The sequence below is a fragment of the Arxiozyma heterogenica genome (assembly GCF_036370985.1).
Source record: "Arxiozyma heterogenica strain weizmannii chromosome Unknown scaffold_11, whole genome shotgun sequence".
NCBI classification, from domain to species: domain Eukaryota; kingdom Fungi; phylum Ascomycota; class Saccharomycetes; order Saccharomycetales; family Saccharomycetaceae; genus Arxiozyma; species Arxiozyma heterogenica.
This window is the reverse complement of record NW_027042664.1, coordinates 1,545,651-1,561,850: the sequence shown is the minus strand read 5'-3', so window position 1 is coordinate 1,561,850 and position 16,200 is coordinate 1,545,651. Positions and strand designations below refer to the sequence as shown.

General features: G+C 32.4%; 8 protein-coding genes across 8 annotated transcripts; 5 read left to right on the top strand and 3 right to left on the bottom strand.

Moving 5' to 3' along the window:
• Positions 1-2,454: 2,454 nt before the first annotated feature.
• PWA37_000646 (Sds3 domain-containing protein) lies at positions 2,455-3,969 on the top strand (the record flags this gene model as incomplete). Its single annotated transcript, XM_064857317.1, has 1 exon — positions 2,455-3,969. One exon carries the CDS (start codon positions 2,455-2,457, stop codon positions 3,967-3,969), a length of 1,515 nt encoding a protein of 504 aa, XP_064716450.1.
• Positions 3,970-4,907: 938 nt separating this feature from the next.
• PWA37_000645 (PLP-dependent aspartate aminotransferase family protein) lies at positions 4,908-6,089 on the top strand (the record flags this gene model as incomplete). Its single annotated transcript, XM_064857316.1, has 1 exon — positions 4,908-6,089. One exon carries the CDS (start codon positions 4,908-4,910, stop codon positions 6,087-6,089), a length of 1,182 nt encoding a protein of 393 aa, XP_064716449.1.
• Positions 6,090-6,631: 542 nt separating this feature from the next.
• Positions 6,632-9,298, top strand: PWA37_000644 (uncharacterized protein; the record flags this gene model as incomplete). Its single annotated transcript, XM_064857315.1, has 1 exon — positions 6,632-9,298. One exon carries the CDS (start codon positions 6,632-6,634, stop codon positions 9,296-9,298), a length of 2,667 nt encoding a protein of 888 aa, XP_064716448.1.
• A 152-nt stretch (positions 9,299-9,450) lies between these two features.
• Positions 9,451-10,914, bottom strand: PWA37_000643 (mitochondrial distribution and morphology protein 10; the record flags this gene model as incomplete). Its single annotated transcript, XM_064857314.1, has 1 exon — positions 9,451-10,914. The coding sequence occupies one exon, from the start codon at positions 10,912-10,914 to the stop codon at positions 9,451-9,453; it is 1,464 nt and encodes a 487-aa protein (XP_064716447.1).
• A 407-nt stretch (positions 10,915-11,321) lies between these two features.
• Positions 11,322-12,560, top strand: PWA37_000642 (uncharacterized protein; the record flags this gene model as incomplete). The annotated part of the gene is made up of 1 exon (XM_064857313.1): positions 11,322-12,560. The coding sequence occupies one exon, from the start codon at positions 11,322-11,324 to the stop codon at positions 12,558-12,560; it is 1,239 nt and encodes a 412-aa protein (XP_064716446.1).
• Positions 12,561-12,875: 315 nt separating this feature from the next.
• On the top strand, positions 12,876-13,607 carry PWA37_000641 (uncharacterized protein; the record flags this gene model as incomplete). The annotated part of the gene is made up of 1 exon (XM_064857312.1): positions 12,876-13,607. One exon carries the CDS (start codon positions 12,876-12,878, stop codon positions 13,605-13,607), a length of 732 nt encoding a protein of 243 aa, XP_064716445.1.
• A 235-nt stretch (positions 13,608-13,842) lies between these two features.
• On the bottom strand, positions 13,843-14,478 carry PWA37_000640 (emp24/gp25L/p24 family protein; the record flags this gene model as incomplete). The annotated part of the gene is made up of 1 exon (XM_064857311.1): positions 13,843-14,478. The coding sequence occupies one exon, from the start codon at positions 14,476-14,478 to the stop codon at positions 13,843-13,845; it is 636 nt and encodes a 211-aa protein (XP_064716444.1).
• A 519-nt stretch (positions 14,479-14,997) lies between these two features.
• On the bottom strand, positions 14,998-16,128 carry PWA37_000639 (uncharacterized protein; the record flags this gene model as incomplete). The annotated part of the gene is made up of 1 exon (XM_064857310.1): positions 14,998-16,128. The coding sequence occupies one exon, from the start codon at positions 16,126-16,128 to the stop codon at positions 14,998-15,000; it is 1,131 nt and encodes a 376-aa protein (XP_064716443.1).
• Positions 16,129-16,200: the final 72 nt, after the last annotated feature.

The window sequence follows — 16,200 nt, the reverse complement described above, 5'->3', positions numbered from 1 at the left end:
CCACTAGTGCACCTAAATTAATGTAATAAATTTTAGGGTGAATCAGTCAAGTCATTAATGTACTAATCTGAATAATCGATCGAGCTCCAGAAAACATATAAAAGGACAACGTTTTCTGGAGATAAAAGACCATCTTCCATAACCGTTTCTTGTGAATAATATATATATTATATATAAACATAAATAGAACAACAAGCAAGTAACAAGAAGTAACTTCGAATAAATATATTAGCTCGATATAAGCTGCTCAATATATAAGACCGTTTTAGTAATTATATTATCGACTATAGTTGATTACTGTCTCAATTATTTGAATAACTATTAATATTATTTGCGCTTCCCTGGAATATACAAAGAATTTCACCACTTCATAATACAACAAAGATGTTGTAGTTCAACCTTGATATTATGATTATATAGAAAAAAAGGATTAGGGCTGAAAAATATTGTTAGGGTTTTGTGATAGTTGTCAAGAAAAAGTTCTAGTTTGGATTTATAGGACTTAGGGTTTGTTGATAAATCCCATGTGTTTGTTGAATACTATGTAACAAAATGAAACATTCATAAAACATTAAATAGCTAATTAATGAGAAATGTACCTACGGTGACAATCGTTACAGAACCTTAAATAAGAAACTATCAACTCATGATTCATATATAAAGGACCAGCATCTTGATATCTAAATTTGTATGTTTAGTTGATTTATAATTATATGTAACATATTGTATAATACGAAAAAGAACAAGCAATAAACCCTTAACTCTCCTAGATATATAAAACGTTCTTATATATTTGTTATTGTCCTTACTATTCGTTCAATAGTCCTGTTAAAAGAATTGGTCCTAAGTCCAAACTAATAACAAAGACCTTTGTAATATGGGATGGTTAGTATTTTTGTATTATTCAGAGTAACGCTAGAAATATCAAACGGATATTTTATTAATAATCAAGACTGTCGGAAAATGAATGTTTATTACTGTCATTTCCATAAGAATTATTTTTAATTAGTCTTTCTGTATATTATGTGGTGCACGGATGTGTCATAATATTAGGGAGACATTTTATTTGTCACCAAATATGTTTTTCAGAGATTTGAAGAAAAAATGAAAAACTTTAAAAGACTTGGAGTAAATAAAAAATTTCACATTGTATATACTAATATAATAAGCATAAACGCCTATTAAAGATAAAAAAAGTTTACAACTTAATGATGTTTGCCATTACTACAAATGTTACATGTTTCGACTTCCAATAGTGCTGTATGATACTGTAACACTTAAGCTTTGTTCTATAATTAATTTTTATGGTTAAATGGTAGTAAACTGGTAAAAGCTCTGATAAGACAAAGCTATTTTTTTCTAAACTGTTGACATGTTCGATTTTTGCAAGGACTTAATGGAGTAAGAAAACTAGTACTAAAGATATATTACAATATAGTTTTGTTTTATTTTATTTATTTATTTTGTGCAATTTGAATTCTTGTCAGAATAGTATAATCTATTAACCTTTATGTGATCGATTTTCAAAATAAGACCTTTGTGCTCCAGTTTTACAAGGTTTTATTTGTAGAGTGGTAAATGCTCAACCATTACTGAACTGAAGCAACAAATTCGTGAATGGTATCAAGTACTTCATAGGTGTAAATATATAAATTAGATCTCATCTTCGGTATGTTAAAAAATTGCATATTAACATTTGTAAAAGTCGTATCTTTAACAAAATAAAATAAAAAAAATAAATAGTTAAAACTTACACACACAATTGTGTTGTCTTCACCCCGATTTGTAAATTGTAGTTCTAACATAATAACACTCGCTATATATTTCTTATGGTATAGATAAAAGATGCTATTTTCTGTAATAAAAATAGAAAGTTATGTTAGTGGAAAAAAAGTAAAGACAAGTGTTGTTATGATTAGTACTAATCTGGATGTGAGATTATGTAAAGAAATAAATCCGCAATAGAATGCATATTGTTTGCTATAATAGTCCATGTGCTGATTTGGAAAAAAAACCTATTAGTATATATTGAGTCAGACACAGGAACCACATTTGGTTTCCTGGTTTCTTTTTCTTCTTTGGATGTGTCAGTATGTTCTGTTTTCTTAAAAGTGTCTTTTTTTCCCGTAAATTTTTGGTTAGCCCTAATACAAAAAACCCTATTCTAACATAAACAAAAAAAAATTATAATACAATCAAAATGATCTAAAAATGGGGAAATATACATAGTAAATAGTTTTGTTAAACATGTGTGATGGCATATGGGTGGAGAGACTATTGGATCAAATACCCAAAGATTTTGACAGTACAGCTGTAACTCTTGTTATTACTCAGTTATTATAACCAAAAGATAAATTTCCTATTTTTTAACATCAGAACTGTTGGTTGAAGGGTGTTGCACTAATATACGTACATATATTTATATTTATATTTATATTTATTTATTTGTCGGAAATGATTGAAGATCAGGAAAAGCTGGATAATGTACCCGATCTAGAAGATACAAATCATTCTCGTGATGAGGATGAGGAGAGTGCATTGACAATTTTGGATGCAAATGAGCCCATAGGTAACATCAATTTGAGTGAGTATTGTATATCTAGTGATGCAGATACTGAAAAGATGGAAAGTGATATCATGAATGAGGAAGAAGAGTTTCATCCAAAGCTTTCAAAGTTGTTAGAGGATATAGAAATAAAAGAGAGACAAAACAGTGTAGGAGGGAGTCAGCAAAATGAAAAAGAGCAAGAGAAGGAGCAGGAGCAGGATGCAAAACTAGCTATTAAACATCATTTAGAGGATGATAATTCTGAGAATAAAGATGATCCAAGTAATAAAAAGGTTAAATTGGAGACTAGTTATATGTCAAAACAATCAGTTTCTACTGATTCTTCGCAGTCCCCAATAAAATCTCCTGAAAATAATCCAAATCTGCAACTTCTGTCACTACCACAAAAAACACCATCATTAGAAGATGGTGATAAGGAGCAGAAAATAAAAATAGATAAGGCAGAAGAAACTAAGGAATCTGTAAAAACAGAAAAGCTAGACCCAAAAGATGGATTGAATGTGGCAGGCAAAGAAGTAGAAGAAGAGGAAGAAGAGGCAGACCAAGAGGAGGACGCAGATGAGGATGAGGATGAAGAAGATGAGCAAGAAGTAGCGGAGGATGAAAATGATGGTAGTAAAGTTAGCAAAGAAAAAGACGAGAAACCAAAACAAACTATGCCATCTCCCATGGAATTAGAAAATAGGAGGCTAGAAGCAATGGACGATATAATTAACATTGAATATAAGTTTGCGGAATTGAGACAAAGATTATATGAAAATAAATTGATCAAATTAGAATTGGAGTTACAGATGTGTCTTGAAGGATCGCATCCAGAGCTACGTGGATATTATGAAAAGATTGTTTCTATCCGTGATTATAAATTGAAAAGGGCATATCAAAGACAAAAGTATGAATTACAGTGTATAGATAGAGAAACACGAGCCACAAGGACGATGATACATCAAGATTTTTATAAAAAAGTAAGTGATCTGAAAAGAGATCTGCTAACTTCGACTACTAAAGAATGGTACGATATTAATAAAGAAAGAAGAGGGATGGATAATGTGGTTCCAGAAGTATCGTATCATGTTCCAATAAAAATTGCAAATAAAACATTAAGTTGTATTACAGGTTATGCAGGGGCTGCACAACAAAGATTGCCAGGGGAGCCCTTAAGTGAAGATTTGGAATGTGAAAATATTAAGTTCCGGTATAGACACAACCCTGTAGATAAATTAGAAGTCATTGTGGATAGGATGAGATTGAATAATGCCTTGAGTGACTTAGAGGGTCTAAAGCGTTATTATGGAGGATTTCCAGGTGCACCTGCTCTTAATGGTTTAAGGGATTCAGAGATTGTCGAAGATTTCCAAGAGTTACATCTTTTATTACAACAGCAACAGACACAGTCTCAGTGACAACAATAAAGGTTGTAACAATAGTAGTAATGACAAGAATATGTGTTTATGCATGGTGGCATCATATAATAGATAATTGATTAGGGAGAAAGGAAAAATAACGAATAATAATCACTTTTATCTTTTTGTGGATATGGCGATTAGACATGTATCAAATACAGTAAACCAATAAGTCATTAATTGCATATTCTTCTATATGTCCGTTTTATCAAAGCTGAAGATGTCTTTTAGTTTCTTCTAAAGAAAAACTGATTAATATAACAACAGAGATGAACTTAGTAAGATGACTAATTTCAATTAGTTCCCTTTAATTAAATAGTGACTTTGTTTTTTGTAGTTCCACAGTTTCTACCTCATCTTTCTGCGTATTTACACAGTTTTAACGATTTATGTCATAAAGTGAAAAGGAAAAAGAAATTCTTATTATTTTTTCTGCAAATTCCGTGCGGATTGGTAAATGCGGGTTTTTTGTTTCAGTTTTTTTTCTTTCTTTTTTTTTCTATTTTTTTTTTTCATTGTGCAAGTCTTGTCTCTATTTTCTCGAGAAAACAAAGGAAAAGACTAAACAACACAATACACAAAAATCCGTGCCTTGGTCGAGAAATGCCGTGTTCAGTTTGTTTGCGATGGCCATCGTTGTGGATGATCTGTCTTGGATAATTAGCTTTCAAAGATTATCGTTCGTTCTATCGTTTTATCGTTCGATCTTATTTCTGGCAGCTTGTTACAATATGGTAGGAATCACTGTCTGTATCTTGAGAGGTCCTACTCCTTCTTTTAATATGTGTTATTTAACCTATAAAAACATCACAACAGCAGAGATTAGCAGTTGTTCAACTCCATATATCACTTTTAGTATATTGTTAAAAGAAAAAAAAAAAAAAAAAAAAAATAAAAGATAACAAACAAGTATATATACATATTGATATTAATTGAAAATGGCTATCAAATCTACCGATAAATTTGCTACCAAGGCTATCCATGCTGGTTCCCATATCGATGTTCATGGTTCTGTTATTGAACCTATTTCCTTATCCACTACTTTTAAGCAATCTTCTCCAGCTAATCCAATCGGTGCCTATGAATACTCCAGATCTCAAAACCCAAACAGAGAAAACTTGGAAAATGCAGTTGCTGCTTTAGAAAATGGTAAATATGGCCTTGCATTTTCTTCTGGTTCTGCTACTACTGCCGTCATCCTACAATCTTTACCACAAGGTTCTCACGCTATCTCTATCGGTGATGTCTATGGTGGTACTCACAGATATTTCACTAAAGTTGCTAACACCCACGGTGTTGAAACTACTTTCACTAATAATTTATTAGAAGATTTACCATCCTTAGTTCAAGAAAACACCAAACTGGTTTGGATTGAGTCTCCAACTAACCCAACTTTAAAGGTTACCGATATTTGTGCTGTGTCTGACTTGATTAAGTCTCTAAATAAAGATATCTTACTTGTGGTTGACAATACTTTCTTATCCCCATACTTATCCAATCCATTAAACTTTGGCGCAGATATTGTTGTTCACTCTGCCACTAAATATATTAACGGTCACTCAGACGTCGTTCTAGGTGTTCTTGCTACCAACAACAAGGAACTTTATGAAAGATTACAATTTTTGCAAAACGCTGTTGGTGCTATCCCATCTCCATTTGATGCTTGGTTATCTCACAGAGGTTTGAGAACATTGCACTTAAGAGTCAAACAAGCATCTCTAAATGCCCAAAAGATTGCTGAGTTCTTAGAATCGAGTGATGCTGTGGAAGCTGTCAATTACCCAGGTTTGAAATCGCATCCTCAACGTGATATTGTAAAGAAACAACATCGTGATGGTTTAGGGGGTGGTATGATCTCGTTCAGAATCAAAGGCGGTGCTGAAGCCGCTGCTAGGTTTTCTTCTTCCACTAGATTATTTGCTTTGGCTGAATCTCTTGGTGGTATTGAATCTCTATTAGAAGTTCCAGCCGTCATGACACACGGTGGTATTCCAAAAGAGGCAAGAGAAGCTTCTGGTGTTTATGACAATTTAGTTAGATTATCTGTTGGTATTGAAGATGTCGATGATTTACTAGCGGATATAAAGCAAGCTCTTGAAATTGCTACCAAGGGTAACTGATCAAGAAACTCTGTCGATATAGATATATATATATATCATTATAAAATACATTTATAAACTCATTTCTGTATACACATTCATCTCTTAGATATAATTATAATAAATATTAAGATTTAACGTTTATTTGCTCATTTCATCTATATATCATCATTATCTTACACTACTCTAGGGTTTTCATTTTTTTATTTTCAAAGTGAGGTTAGCCCTAATGACCTTTGGTAAAATATCCAGAAATTTATTTTCCCGCCCTACTTGCGGCTTTCCTGGTTTTTAGGTCTTTCCTCTAGAAACGTATGGAATGACAAAACTAGTAAGGTACAGTTCAGTTTCTTCCTGGGCACATTTCTTTTATTAGTGGCATTGGTCATAGGAGATGAACTAGTTTGTGGCATAGTGAGAGATATGAATGGATGACTAAACAGATAAATGAAGAAAGTACAGTGTCTATATATATTGTCCTCTTTTGCAACTTTGTGGTCTTCTATACTTTAATTACTCCTGTTGTCATTACTATGTTCACTAATTAATAGCAGAAACCGATAATGGTAATTTTAAGAACAAGAACAAAATCTCCAGAGAATGCAAATGACGTAGAACCAAAGAAAGAAAGAAGGAAATATAAGAGACAAAAAAAGTCAGAAAGTGATTCAGAATATGACATATCTGATCTAACACAAGTTGAAAAATGGGCACAGGGAAGACCTTTTGAAATCATTGCAAATCTTCCTGCAACTATTGATATACCCAATTATAACTCTATTTTGACACATCCACTGATGGTCAAGGATTCTGCAGTACTATATGATTCTCTATGGATCTCAAGAAGGACTTGGGTTTACAATTTCGGTAATGTGTTTCCTTTGTATTGGAAAAAGGATTTTCTGGAAGGTAACTTAGAAGAGGAAGAGGAAGAAAATGTATCAAATTTTTCTATTAAGGATAAGATGCAAAAGATGTGTGACTGTACTATGATAGCAGGTCCACATACATTTGATATTAGACTGTTTATATTGAAAGATGAGAATATTGAAAATACCTGGCAGGAGGAACAAGAATTGAAGAAAAAGGCCAAAGAATTGAAGAGGTTACAAAATCAGGAGGAGAAGAGACTTAGAAATGAGGAAAAAATGAGAAATAGATTATTAAAACAACAAGAGAAGGAACAAAAAAGGGAAGCCAAGTTGAAGGCAAAACAAGAAAGAATGATTCTACTTCAAAAGAAGAAAGAAGAAAAGAAAAGATTGAAAGAATTGAAAGAATTACAGAAAAAGGAAAAGGCTTTAAAAGCAGCCAAAATTCGGAAGAGCAAAAATGATAATAAGAATAACAACAACAATAAAGATACCAATGACAATGGCGAAGATACTAAAAAAGTAGAAAAGTCTAAACAGCTTACAACTTCTATGAGAGATGCAATAATGATTGCCAATTTGAATATGTTGGCTTCTAAAGATCCTTTACTTGGTTCTCTTATGAAGAAAGTTGCCGATGGAGAGGCAATGCCTGATGAAGTGGAAGAATTTAAGCAGGTTATCGCCATGGCAAAAAAAATGCCTGCCCCACCAGGATGGGCCCCAGAAAAAGCATTTGTTGATCTACAAACTATGCAGAATGCACAAACTAATAAGAAAGAAAAGAAGGTGAGAACGAAGCAACTTGAAAAAAAGAAAGGCAATTTGGAAAACAAGGAAAAGGTTACTGAGGCAGAAGGAAACGATTCTAAAATGGCAGGAGAAGTCTATAAGTTGAAAGATCAAAACACTGAAATGAAAGAAAGCAGTACTGCTGAGAAGGCAAAGGACGCTAAGATACAAGATAATAACTCAGAGGTAAAAGATAAAAATTTAGAATTTGCAAAGCAAGATTTTAAAATAAAAGATAACAAAACTGAGGCGAAAAAAGAAGGATTTAATACACAAGAGAGTATTTCTGAAGTAGAGTCGAATAATTGTGAGAAAAAACAGAGTGGTTATAGGATATCAGAACAGGCCTCACTGGTGAACGAGAATTATTCCAAAATAAGTGAAGGAGATTCTAATGAAAAGGAACTGGAAATGAGAGACGAAGATTCTAGAATAAAAGATGTGACTTCAACCGTAAACGAGGAAAACCCTCATATAAATAAACAAACTGGTGATGACAAAGCGGATAATATAAATAGGATGGAAGTAGTTTTTAAAGAAACTAGAGAAAAGTTAACATCAGAGCATACTAATGGCAGGATACAGCAGACAGATGTAACAACAGAAGAGAGTGGGTCTGATATACAGAAGAGTTTTCAGCTAACTTCGAAGGAATTAGATTTGGTTAACCTTGGTGTAGATGTTGTCATTAAGAATTTGGAACAAGGTAAAAATTCTGTAGAGTCCTCAGTTTCAGAAACTAACGATTCATCCATGAGCAGAAATTTACCTGTTGATATAAATGGCAATACATCGCTTCAAGCAAATGAAAAAGATAATACAATAAGTCATCTGGATGAGAAGAATGTACCTCTAGAACAAATAAAACAAGAATCCAATGAAAATTCTATTGTATTGATACCAACACTAGATGTGGCGAATAAAGAGGGTAAAAAGGAAAAGGATATGATAGAAGGTGACTTAAAATCATGTGACAATAAAAGAAAACTAGATTCAAAGAAAAAACCTAGTAAAAGGCCTAGAATAAAAGAATCTACTGATATAGAGGAAGAACGACTAACAGCTTTTCAATTGAAGTATTTGAAAGGTGCGACATTAGTACTTGAATTTTTGGAAGAGAAGTATATTCGTTATTACATCCCAAAGGACTCTATTATTGAATATGTTGAGGAAAAGAATGAATATATTATTTCCTGGATAACCGTCCACAATGAAAGAGACATCAGCAGGTTTTCCAAAAAATTAAAGAAACCATTTGATAAAGAAATATATTTTGTAAGAGGATGCCCTTCGCCACTTTATTCTACAGTAACAGTTGTAATTGCAGATATACCAAAGAGATTTTCACCTATAGTTTTGAATTCGACAAACAAATTAGAAGATGTTCAGCGTTATATGGCTCAAATTTTAGCAACTGGTGCAAGACTTTCTGGATATAATTTATGGTATCAGCTAGATGGTTATGATGATGCAGATTTAGCAGAACATTATAGGGTGGAGGCCAATGAATATGAAAATAGGATTAGAGGCAAAAGAGCAAAAAGAGCCTCCTCTGTTAATTCCTGAGTTGTTCATAATGTGTGTATACAAGCTATGTACATAGTTTTAATTATATGTTATGGACTAATTAGATTATTTCATGGGCACAATATTTGATCGTTAGTATCAATACAATTTTGTTGTTGATAGTAGTGTGAGAAAGAGAATATATGTTAATCTTATGAAGAATATTGTATATTAATACCAAACTGTGTTGCAGGATTAATCATGGGTTGAATTCCTTTATTTTGTCTATTAAATAATAATTCAGTCCCAGCAGACAATAAAAATCCCTTAAACTTACCTTCCCACAAGATTTTCAAATTTTTATCCATTAACGATGTTGACAGTTTCCATACACTACTGTACTTTTTATTATTGAATTTATTTTCAAAATCTTCGATAATTGACTTTTCTTTATCCAGCCGTATTAAAGATGATTCAAATGTGTGTGTTACATCCTTAATGTATTGCTGTTGGCTATTTGAATAATTCACCAAATTTTCGTTTTGTGGCATAATACTGGACTCAGTTGATATTTTACGATTTGAGGAAAACATTTCCTGATTTGTATTATCAGAATCAATTATCTCTGACTGAGCATCGATTTTTATCTTGGCTTTTTCAACATCCAATGATGTGTTCGTGTTTATGGAAGTGGGGGATAAAGAGGTTAAAGTGTCACTTTTCCAAAATTCACAACCAAATGATAAATTAGCTTCGGTAGAATACAAATTAAAATCGTATTTTGTAGTAAAGGTAGAATTTGATGTAGTTTTAGCTGAATAGGTGGATGAAACATGACCAAACAATGGATTCCATGTGAAGGTTAGAGTTAAGGGTCTCCCTGTATATGCAGAATGAGTGCAGTATCGAAGACTTGTAGAACAACCCGGATTTAACGAACTTAAAGATAACCATAGTTCAGCACCAACAGCTAACGATGAGTTATTATACAGAGAACTATTAAATTTAGAAGGAGAAGTCGTTACATTATGTAATATTCTATAACCGCAGAGACCATCGTTGGAGGAAAAAACACATTCTTGACAATTGTGTCCCTTGTAATGTTGCCAGTAAAAGGTCCAGAAGTTTAAATTTGAACCCCTTGTTGTAGAGCTTATACATTTGATGGTCATTTGGGTGTATGGAGATAATCTTTTAATCATCATGGCTTCCAAGACAGAGCTTGGGTAGTACAATCTGCCAAGGTATAAGGAACTAGGTCTAAACTCATTATATGTGGTATTCCTACTATTGGATACATTAGATTTGAAGGATAATAACTCTGAATTTGTCAAATGTTTTGAATTATCTATAGTAAAACTTGGTTGTATGTATTTATATGTTTCGATAGCATCCTGAAGAGCAATCGTATTAGAATTTCGAAGAATTTTGTTCAAACCTTCAACATCAGTGTACAAGTATGTGAGAGAGCCATTAATCTTCTTACCACGAGTCAACTCTAGAGTGCTATATGTGTAATCTGTGGATTTATTTGATGTTTGAAACTTAATGGATTGTGGAATGGTAAAATTTAATAAACTTCGCGAGGTAGCAGTTATATTTTCATAACTATTATCTGAATACCAGTTTGTTTGCTGCTCAAAAGCCCTGACTATATAATCCATATAATCTAGCATTTTTTCGTTGATGAAGAGTTCTACTCTGCTGGGACCCTAGTCATAAAATAATATTTTGATTTGGGTAGTTGTGAACCTGAGATAACAGTAACTGCTGGTAGCTCTCTTTGTCTAACACTTATTGATGTGTTGAACTTACTTAAAATTCTTTCAGTAGATAGAATGCATGTAACAGTATGGATATTTATATGTGTTCTAATGTCTTGTATCTTGTGAAGGTATCCGTCTAAAAGATTTAAAGGTTAAAGTTGAAAATAATCGGAGGCAGAACAAAATTAATATGTAAGAGTTGGCTAGACTCATTACAAGCTAAAGAAAACCCATAAAGAAGTCCAAAAAAGTGCCATCCAGTCTGAATAATACTGTCAGATTAAGAATACTCGACTGTATGATTTGTTATTAGATCAATGGATGTGTTAGAAGACTCAAATACAAAAGAAGAAAAATTCTTAACATCACCGACAATTGTGAAAGAAGAGGATGATAATGTCAATGAAACTAATACATTACATGCTTCTGGTGCTGAAATTACACATACTGATACAGTTTCTGTAGGTCTAAAAAAAGGTCAAAGAACTGACAATTATGCGTCAAATAACATTGAATTACAAATAGCTAGAAAAATCGAGTTTTTGGGCCATCCACTATCTTCAGAGCTATTGGATAGGCTGGACAAAGATAGAGATTCTGAAAGAGTCGACAGTGATAATACAGGTTTCAGTAATCAGTATGATAACAGTAAATATTTGCATTCTTACCCTTATAGGTGCTATTCTGTTGAAGAGAATAGAGGTGGTAGTGTAGAGTATGGAAATATTACATCTAGTTATGAACAGGAGAATCCTACAATGGTAGCACGTAAAAGGTCTAATAGTAAAGCTTCCTCCAGTGGAACTAGGACAGTGCGCAACTCATCTGATATATCGCCAGCCTCAAAAATATTTCGAAACTTATTAATTCTTGAAGATGATTTAAGACAACAAGCTAGACAACAAAAGAGGTTAAGATGGCAATATACTACATTCTATTCTACACTGATGGGAGTTGCAGGGTTTGCTGTCTATGAATTATATTTTACAACATCAACTCTTGTAACCCCTGAACAAAATTATTACTTATCTACAACCTATTCAAATAATAATGATAATAGCAAACAGCTCAATCATCGTTATGTCAACAGTAACAATGCATTGTATAGGTTTATATTACAATTAATGTTGGTGTTTGTCATAATTACAGTTTTTCTGTTTTACATCAGTGGACAATACAGAAGGACGATTATATTACCAAGACGATTTTTTAACACCACTAATAAAGGTATAAAACAATTCAATATAAGATTGATAAAAGTTCACTCTTCATGGGATGAAAAATTTACTGATTTGGTCAGGTTCATTACAAGAAATGTTGCATTGATTCAGTTGTGGATTCTCTGTCAAATATTTAAGTGTGGTGACAATGTGGTAGTACGATTTTGGGAAAATGTTCGAATTCGATCTCAACCACGAATTGGTGCAGTAGATGTTAAGTTGGTATTGAATCCAAAGGCATTTAGAGCAGAAGTCAGGGAAGGTTGGGAGATATATAGAGATGAATTTTGGGCCAGAGAAGGTGCTAGACGACGTAAAACTCAGTCAATAAAATAAAATTTTGTGATGATGTTGATAGTGATATGTTACAATATATAGAGACTTACATAGATGAGGAAAATTACTTTGTAATAAATTTGTAATAGTAATTGATTTATTTTTGGTTTAAATCTGGTATTCAAATATTCGTGTGTAGTATATGGCTATAACGATTGACTTTCTCATTTAATTGAAATTGCTTATTTTTGTCCCTTTCTAAATAATTAAAGGGTTAGAAAAGAACATTGAATTAGAATCATCTTTGAACAATTTAAAGACTACGAGTCCTTAGAAAAGACTGAACCCTATTAGCAAGTAACCAAACTCTCAATTATGTTGACTATGTTTTATTGTACAGGTTCTTTGATGAGCACGTATAAATCAGGTTTAAGAGTTGGTAATCAACGAAGAATCTCCCTGATAGCTAATAATAATCTAAAGATTTTTACTCCAGGAAAGAGATTAACCTCACAATTTACGCAGAGTCAATGTACATTATATTGCAGTGTAAATGAAGTCCAAACTGTTGTTAAGCCCCAATGTACAAGTAACTGGGATATATCATCCAAATTTAAATCTTACAGAGGTTGTAAGTTATGGCTGGGATTGACCGCAGGGTTAGGGGTAGGATCCCTGTATGGTTATGGGCGTACAAGTCGATCTCTGATTAATAATGAGTCTGCAATAATAACAACCAATGATAACATGAAACTAAGGATGAAAGAAGATGAATATCAATTGGACAGGAATGTAGTGTCTGCAGAAGAGTCACATAAAAGAAGAAAGATTATATATAAACAAATGTGTCTTGGTTCCATATTGGGTATTGGGTTTGGCTTAGTTATGATAAAAATATCTAGTACTTTGATATATCTGACAGTTTTTAGTATGTTGGTGTTAGAATGGTTACGTAATCGTGGAATCATTGACTTGAGAGGAAATCAGTTGATTCGACTTGGGACTTCTCAGAGCAAGTCTATTTTAAAAAGAATTAAAATTCAGGAAATGAATATGTTTAAGATAAGCTTCTTATCTACTCTATTATTAACTTATATCAATTACTGATTATTTTCGATCTTTCACTTCCAAATACATGCCTATATTTGATCACGATTAAATATTTCTTTGAAAATGTTTTCTATAGTTTGTTTGTTTATATGTTCTTTTATTCACGGATATGTTACATATTTATACTTACTTTCATTGAACGATATTATTTAAAATAAAGTCACGTAAATGTATATATAGAGGTACCTTTTTGTATCTGCTATTATATATATATAGTTTGGAACTGTATGAGTTAAACAAAATTTCTTTGACGAGATTTAAAGAACAGTTGGATAATCAAAGCTTGTAACACACTGATACCAACCATGATAACCATGACTAAAATTGATAACCATTTCAATCTGTATTCGGTAGAACTAACAGTGGACATGTTTCTGTGTTCTCTAGCTCTTAGATAGTTTAAAACCTTAGTTATTTTATTTAAATTTCTGTCAATTTCAGCAATAGCATGGTTTGCAACAGCATCTTCCTTATTATTTTCGTCTTGGATATCAAAAGAGGTCTTTTCCAATTCCAAAGTAACCTCTACCTTCTTTAATGCAGTCCCGTATGTGTTGGCAAAACAGAAAGTATATTGGCCAAGACCAAATGATTTTAAAACGAAGTCAGAATATTTCTTTTGTTTTTCGTTAACAATCTCAGATCCATCCGGACTAGTAATGGAAAAGTCGATTTCAAAATTACCACCAGTCAATACTTGGTATCCAATAACTAATGAGTCATCGTCATGGATCAGATCATAGTAGAAACATTCTTTAGAGAAGGCAGGTAAATTTATGGAAAATGGGGCATAATTAGCAGAAGAAGCGTTGACAACAGCTAAACTTACAAGGGCAGATAAAATAGAAACCAATTTGACTAACATCATTGTTTTCTTTCTTCAAGTGAATCGAATGGGTATGGGAAAAGAAGTAAACAAGGTAAGTAACGATTAACAATGGATTATTCTTGTACTCTCAAAAGATCTGCGGATGCTATTGAATACTCTCTTCTTTTGTTCCAGAATGTGCACACAACACTTTTTTTTTGTTTGATTACAATATTTTTCACACCTTGTCAACTAATTTGAGTATCGGTTAGGTTCCACTTTGGATGACTGATTTTGTTATGGATGCTTAGACACATTCATTAATAGGTTACTTTATTTATTTTTTTATTTATTCATCTGCTTTTTTCTTATGTTGGTTCTTTTTTTTTCTTTCTGTTTAGAAATTCCTCGAAGAAATAAACGCGACGTCAAAATAGGAGGAGGAAGCAGAATTTGCAATAAGTGGGTTGTTCTGGATATGTAAAGATAGGGAGGTCGAATCGAAATAATAGGGTAAGTAAATAAAGAAATGAATATTGTGTTTGGAAGTAGCAGTGACAAGGTTTAAGCATTCGAAGCTTATGCATAAAGAGCATTCATTTCACCCTTCTTTCCCCAAAACATTTGTCGTTGTAATTCTGATTTAAGAGAAGGATAAGGGGTGCCAAGTATGGAGAGATCGATCGAATTCAGTTGCTTTGTGATACGGTGTATTGTTGATTTTGCAATTATGTAGTCTCGATAATTCATGGGCAGTATCTGCCCCCTTCTTTTGATTAATTGGGTGATTGAGACGCCATTATAATGAATGGATTTTATATTTGATGCGTTTTTGATATATGAAAGAGCAATGTTTATACCATATGGATCTGCATCCACATAAAGCCTAATTAAAATATCTTTTGATAAACAATGGCTCAATCTTTCAATTAACACTTTTGTTAACGTATCAGGATACCCCTTTCCGGTAACAAAAATAGTGTCAGAAAGTGATGCTTGACTGTTATTGTTATTATAATAATTTTGAACGACTTTGTTAAATATAGCTTCTTTTTCAAATATTTTTAAGTGCATCTGTCTCACTAAGTTACATGCGTCATTCTGTATTGTTACCTTGGAATTTTCGTTTATATATGGGATTAAATGTATTAATCCAGGCTTCAAAATAATGGAATCATCAATATGTAATAGTATTGAAGAGAATATGAGTCCCTTCTGAGCCGGAACAATATTCAGCTTATTAATATTGTTTAATTTAAAATTTGAGGCAATAATTTGTAACCAATAATTAACTCTAGTCTGTTTTTGATACAATTCTACATTGGAGTAGAAAATGTCTCTTATTGTACTTGTGTGTTGTAAGTAATATCTTTCTTTAATTGTCCCCATTAGATTTAACAAAATGGCAACGTTTCTGATATTAATTTTGGACAATTTAGAAAATTTACCCAAATTGGGGAACATTAAGTGTCGATGTTCTGAAATATAATCTGTTCCATTTCTTTTAACCACCGTAATTTGAAAATCTATAAATTCACCATGTTGTTCAAGTGCTTGTACTGTCATGGAAAAGTTTGCAAGAATACTTTCTACTAAATCTGTTTCTCTACTAACATTTTCTAAAGTGATTTTACGTATCTTTGGTTTTAATGCTTCCAAAAGACTATTTCTGGTGTTGTTGTTTTTTATTAATTCAAATAAACTTGACATTGGTTATACTAAATTTATTTTACTCTCTTTGTAAGTTCTTGATGTATGTTTGTTTACTAGTTCGGCTCTTTC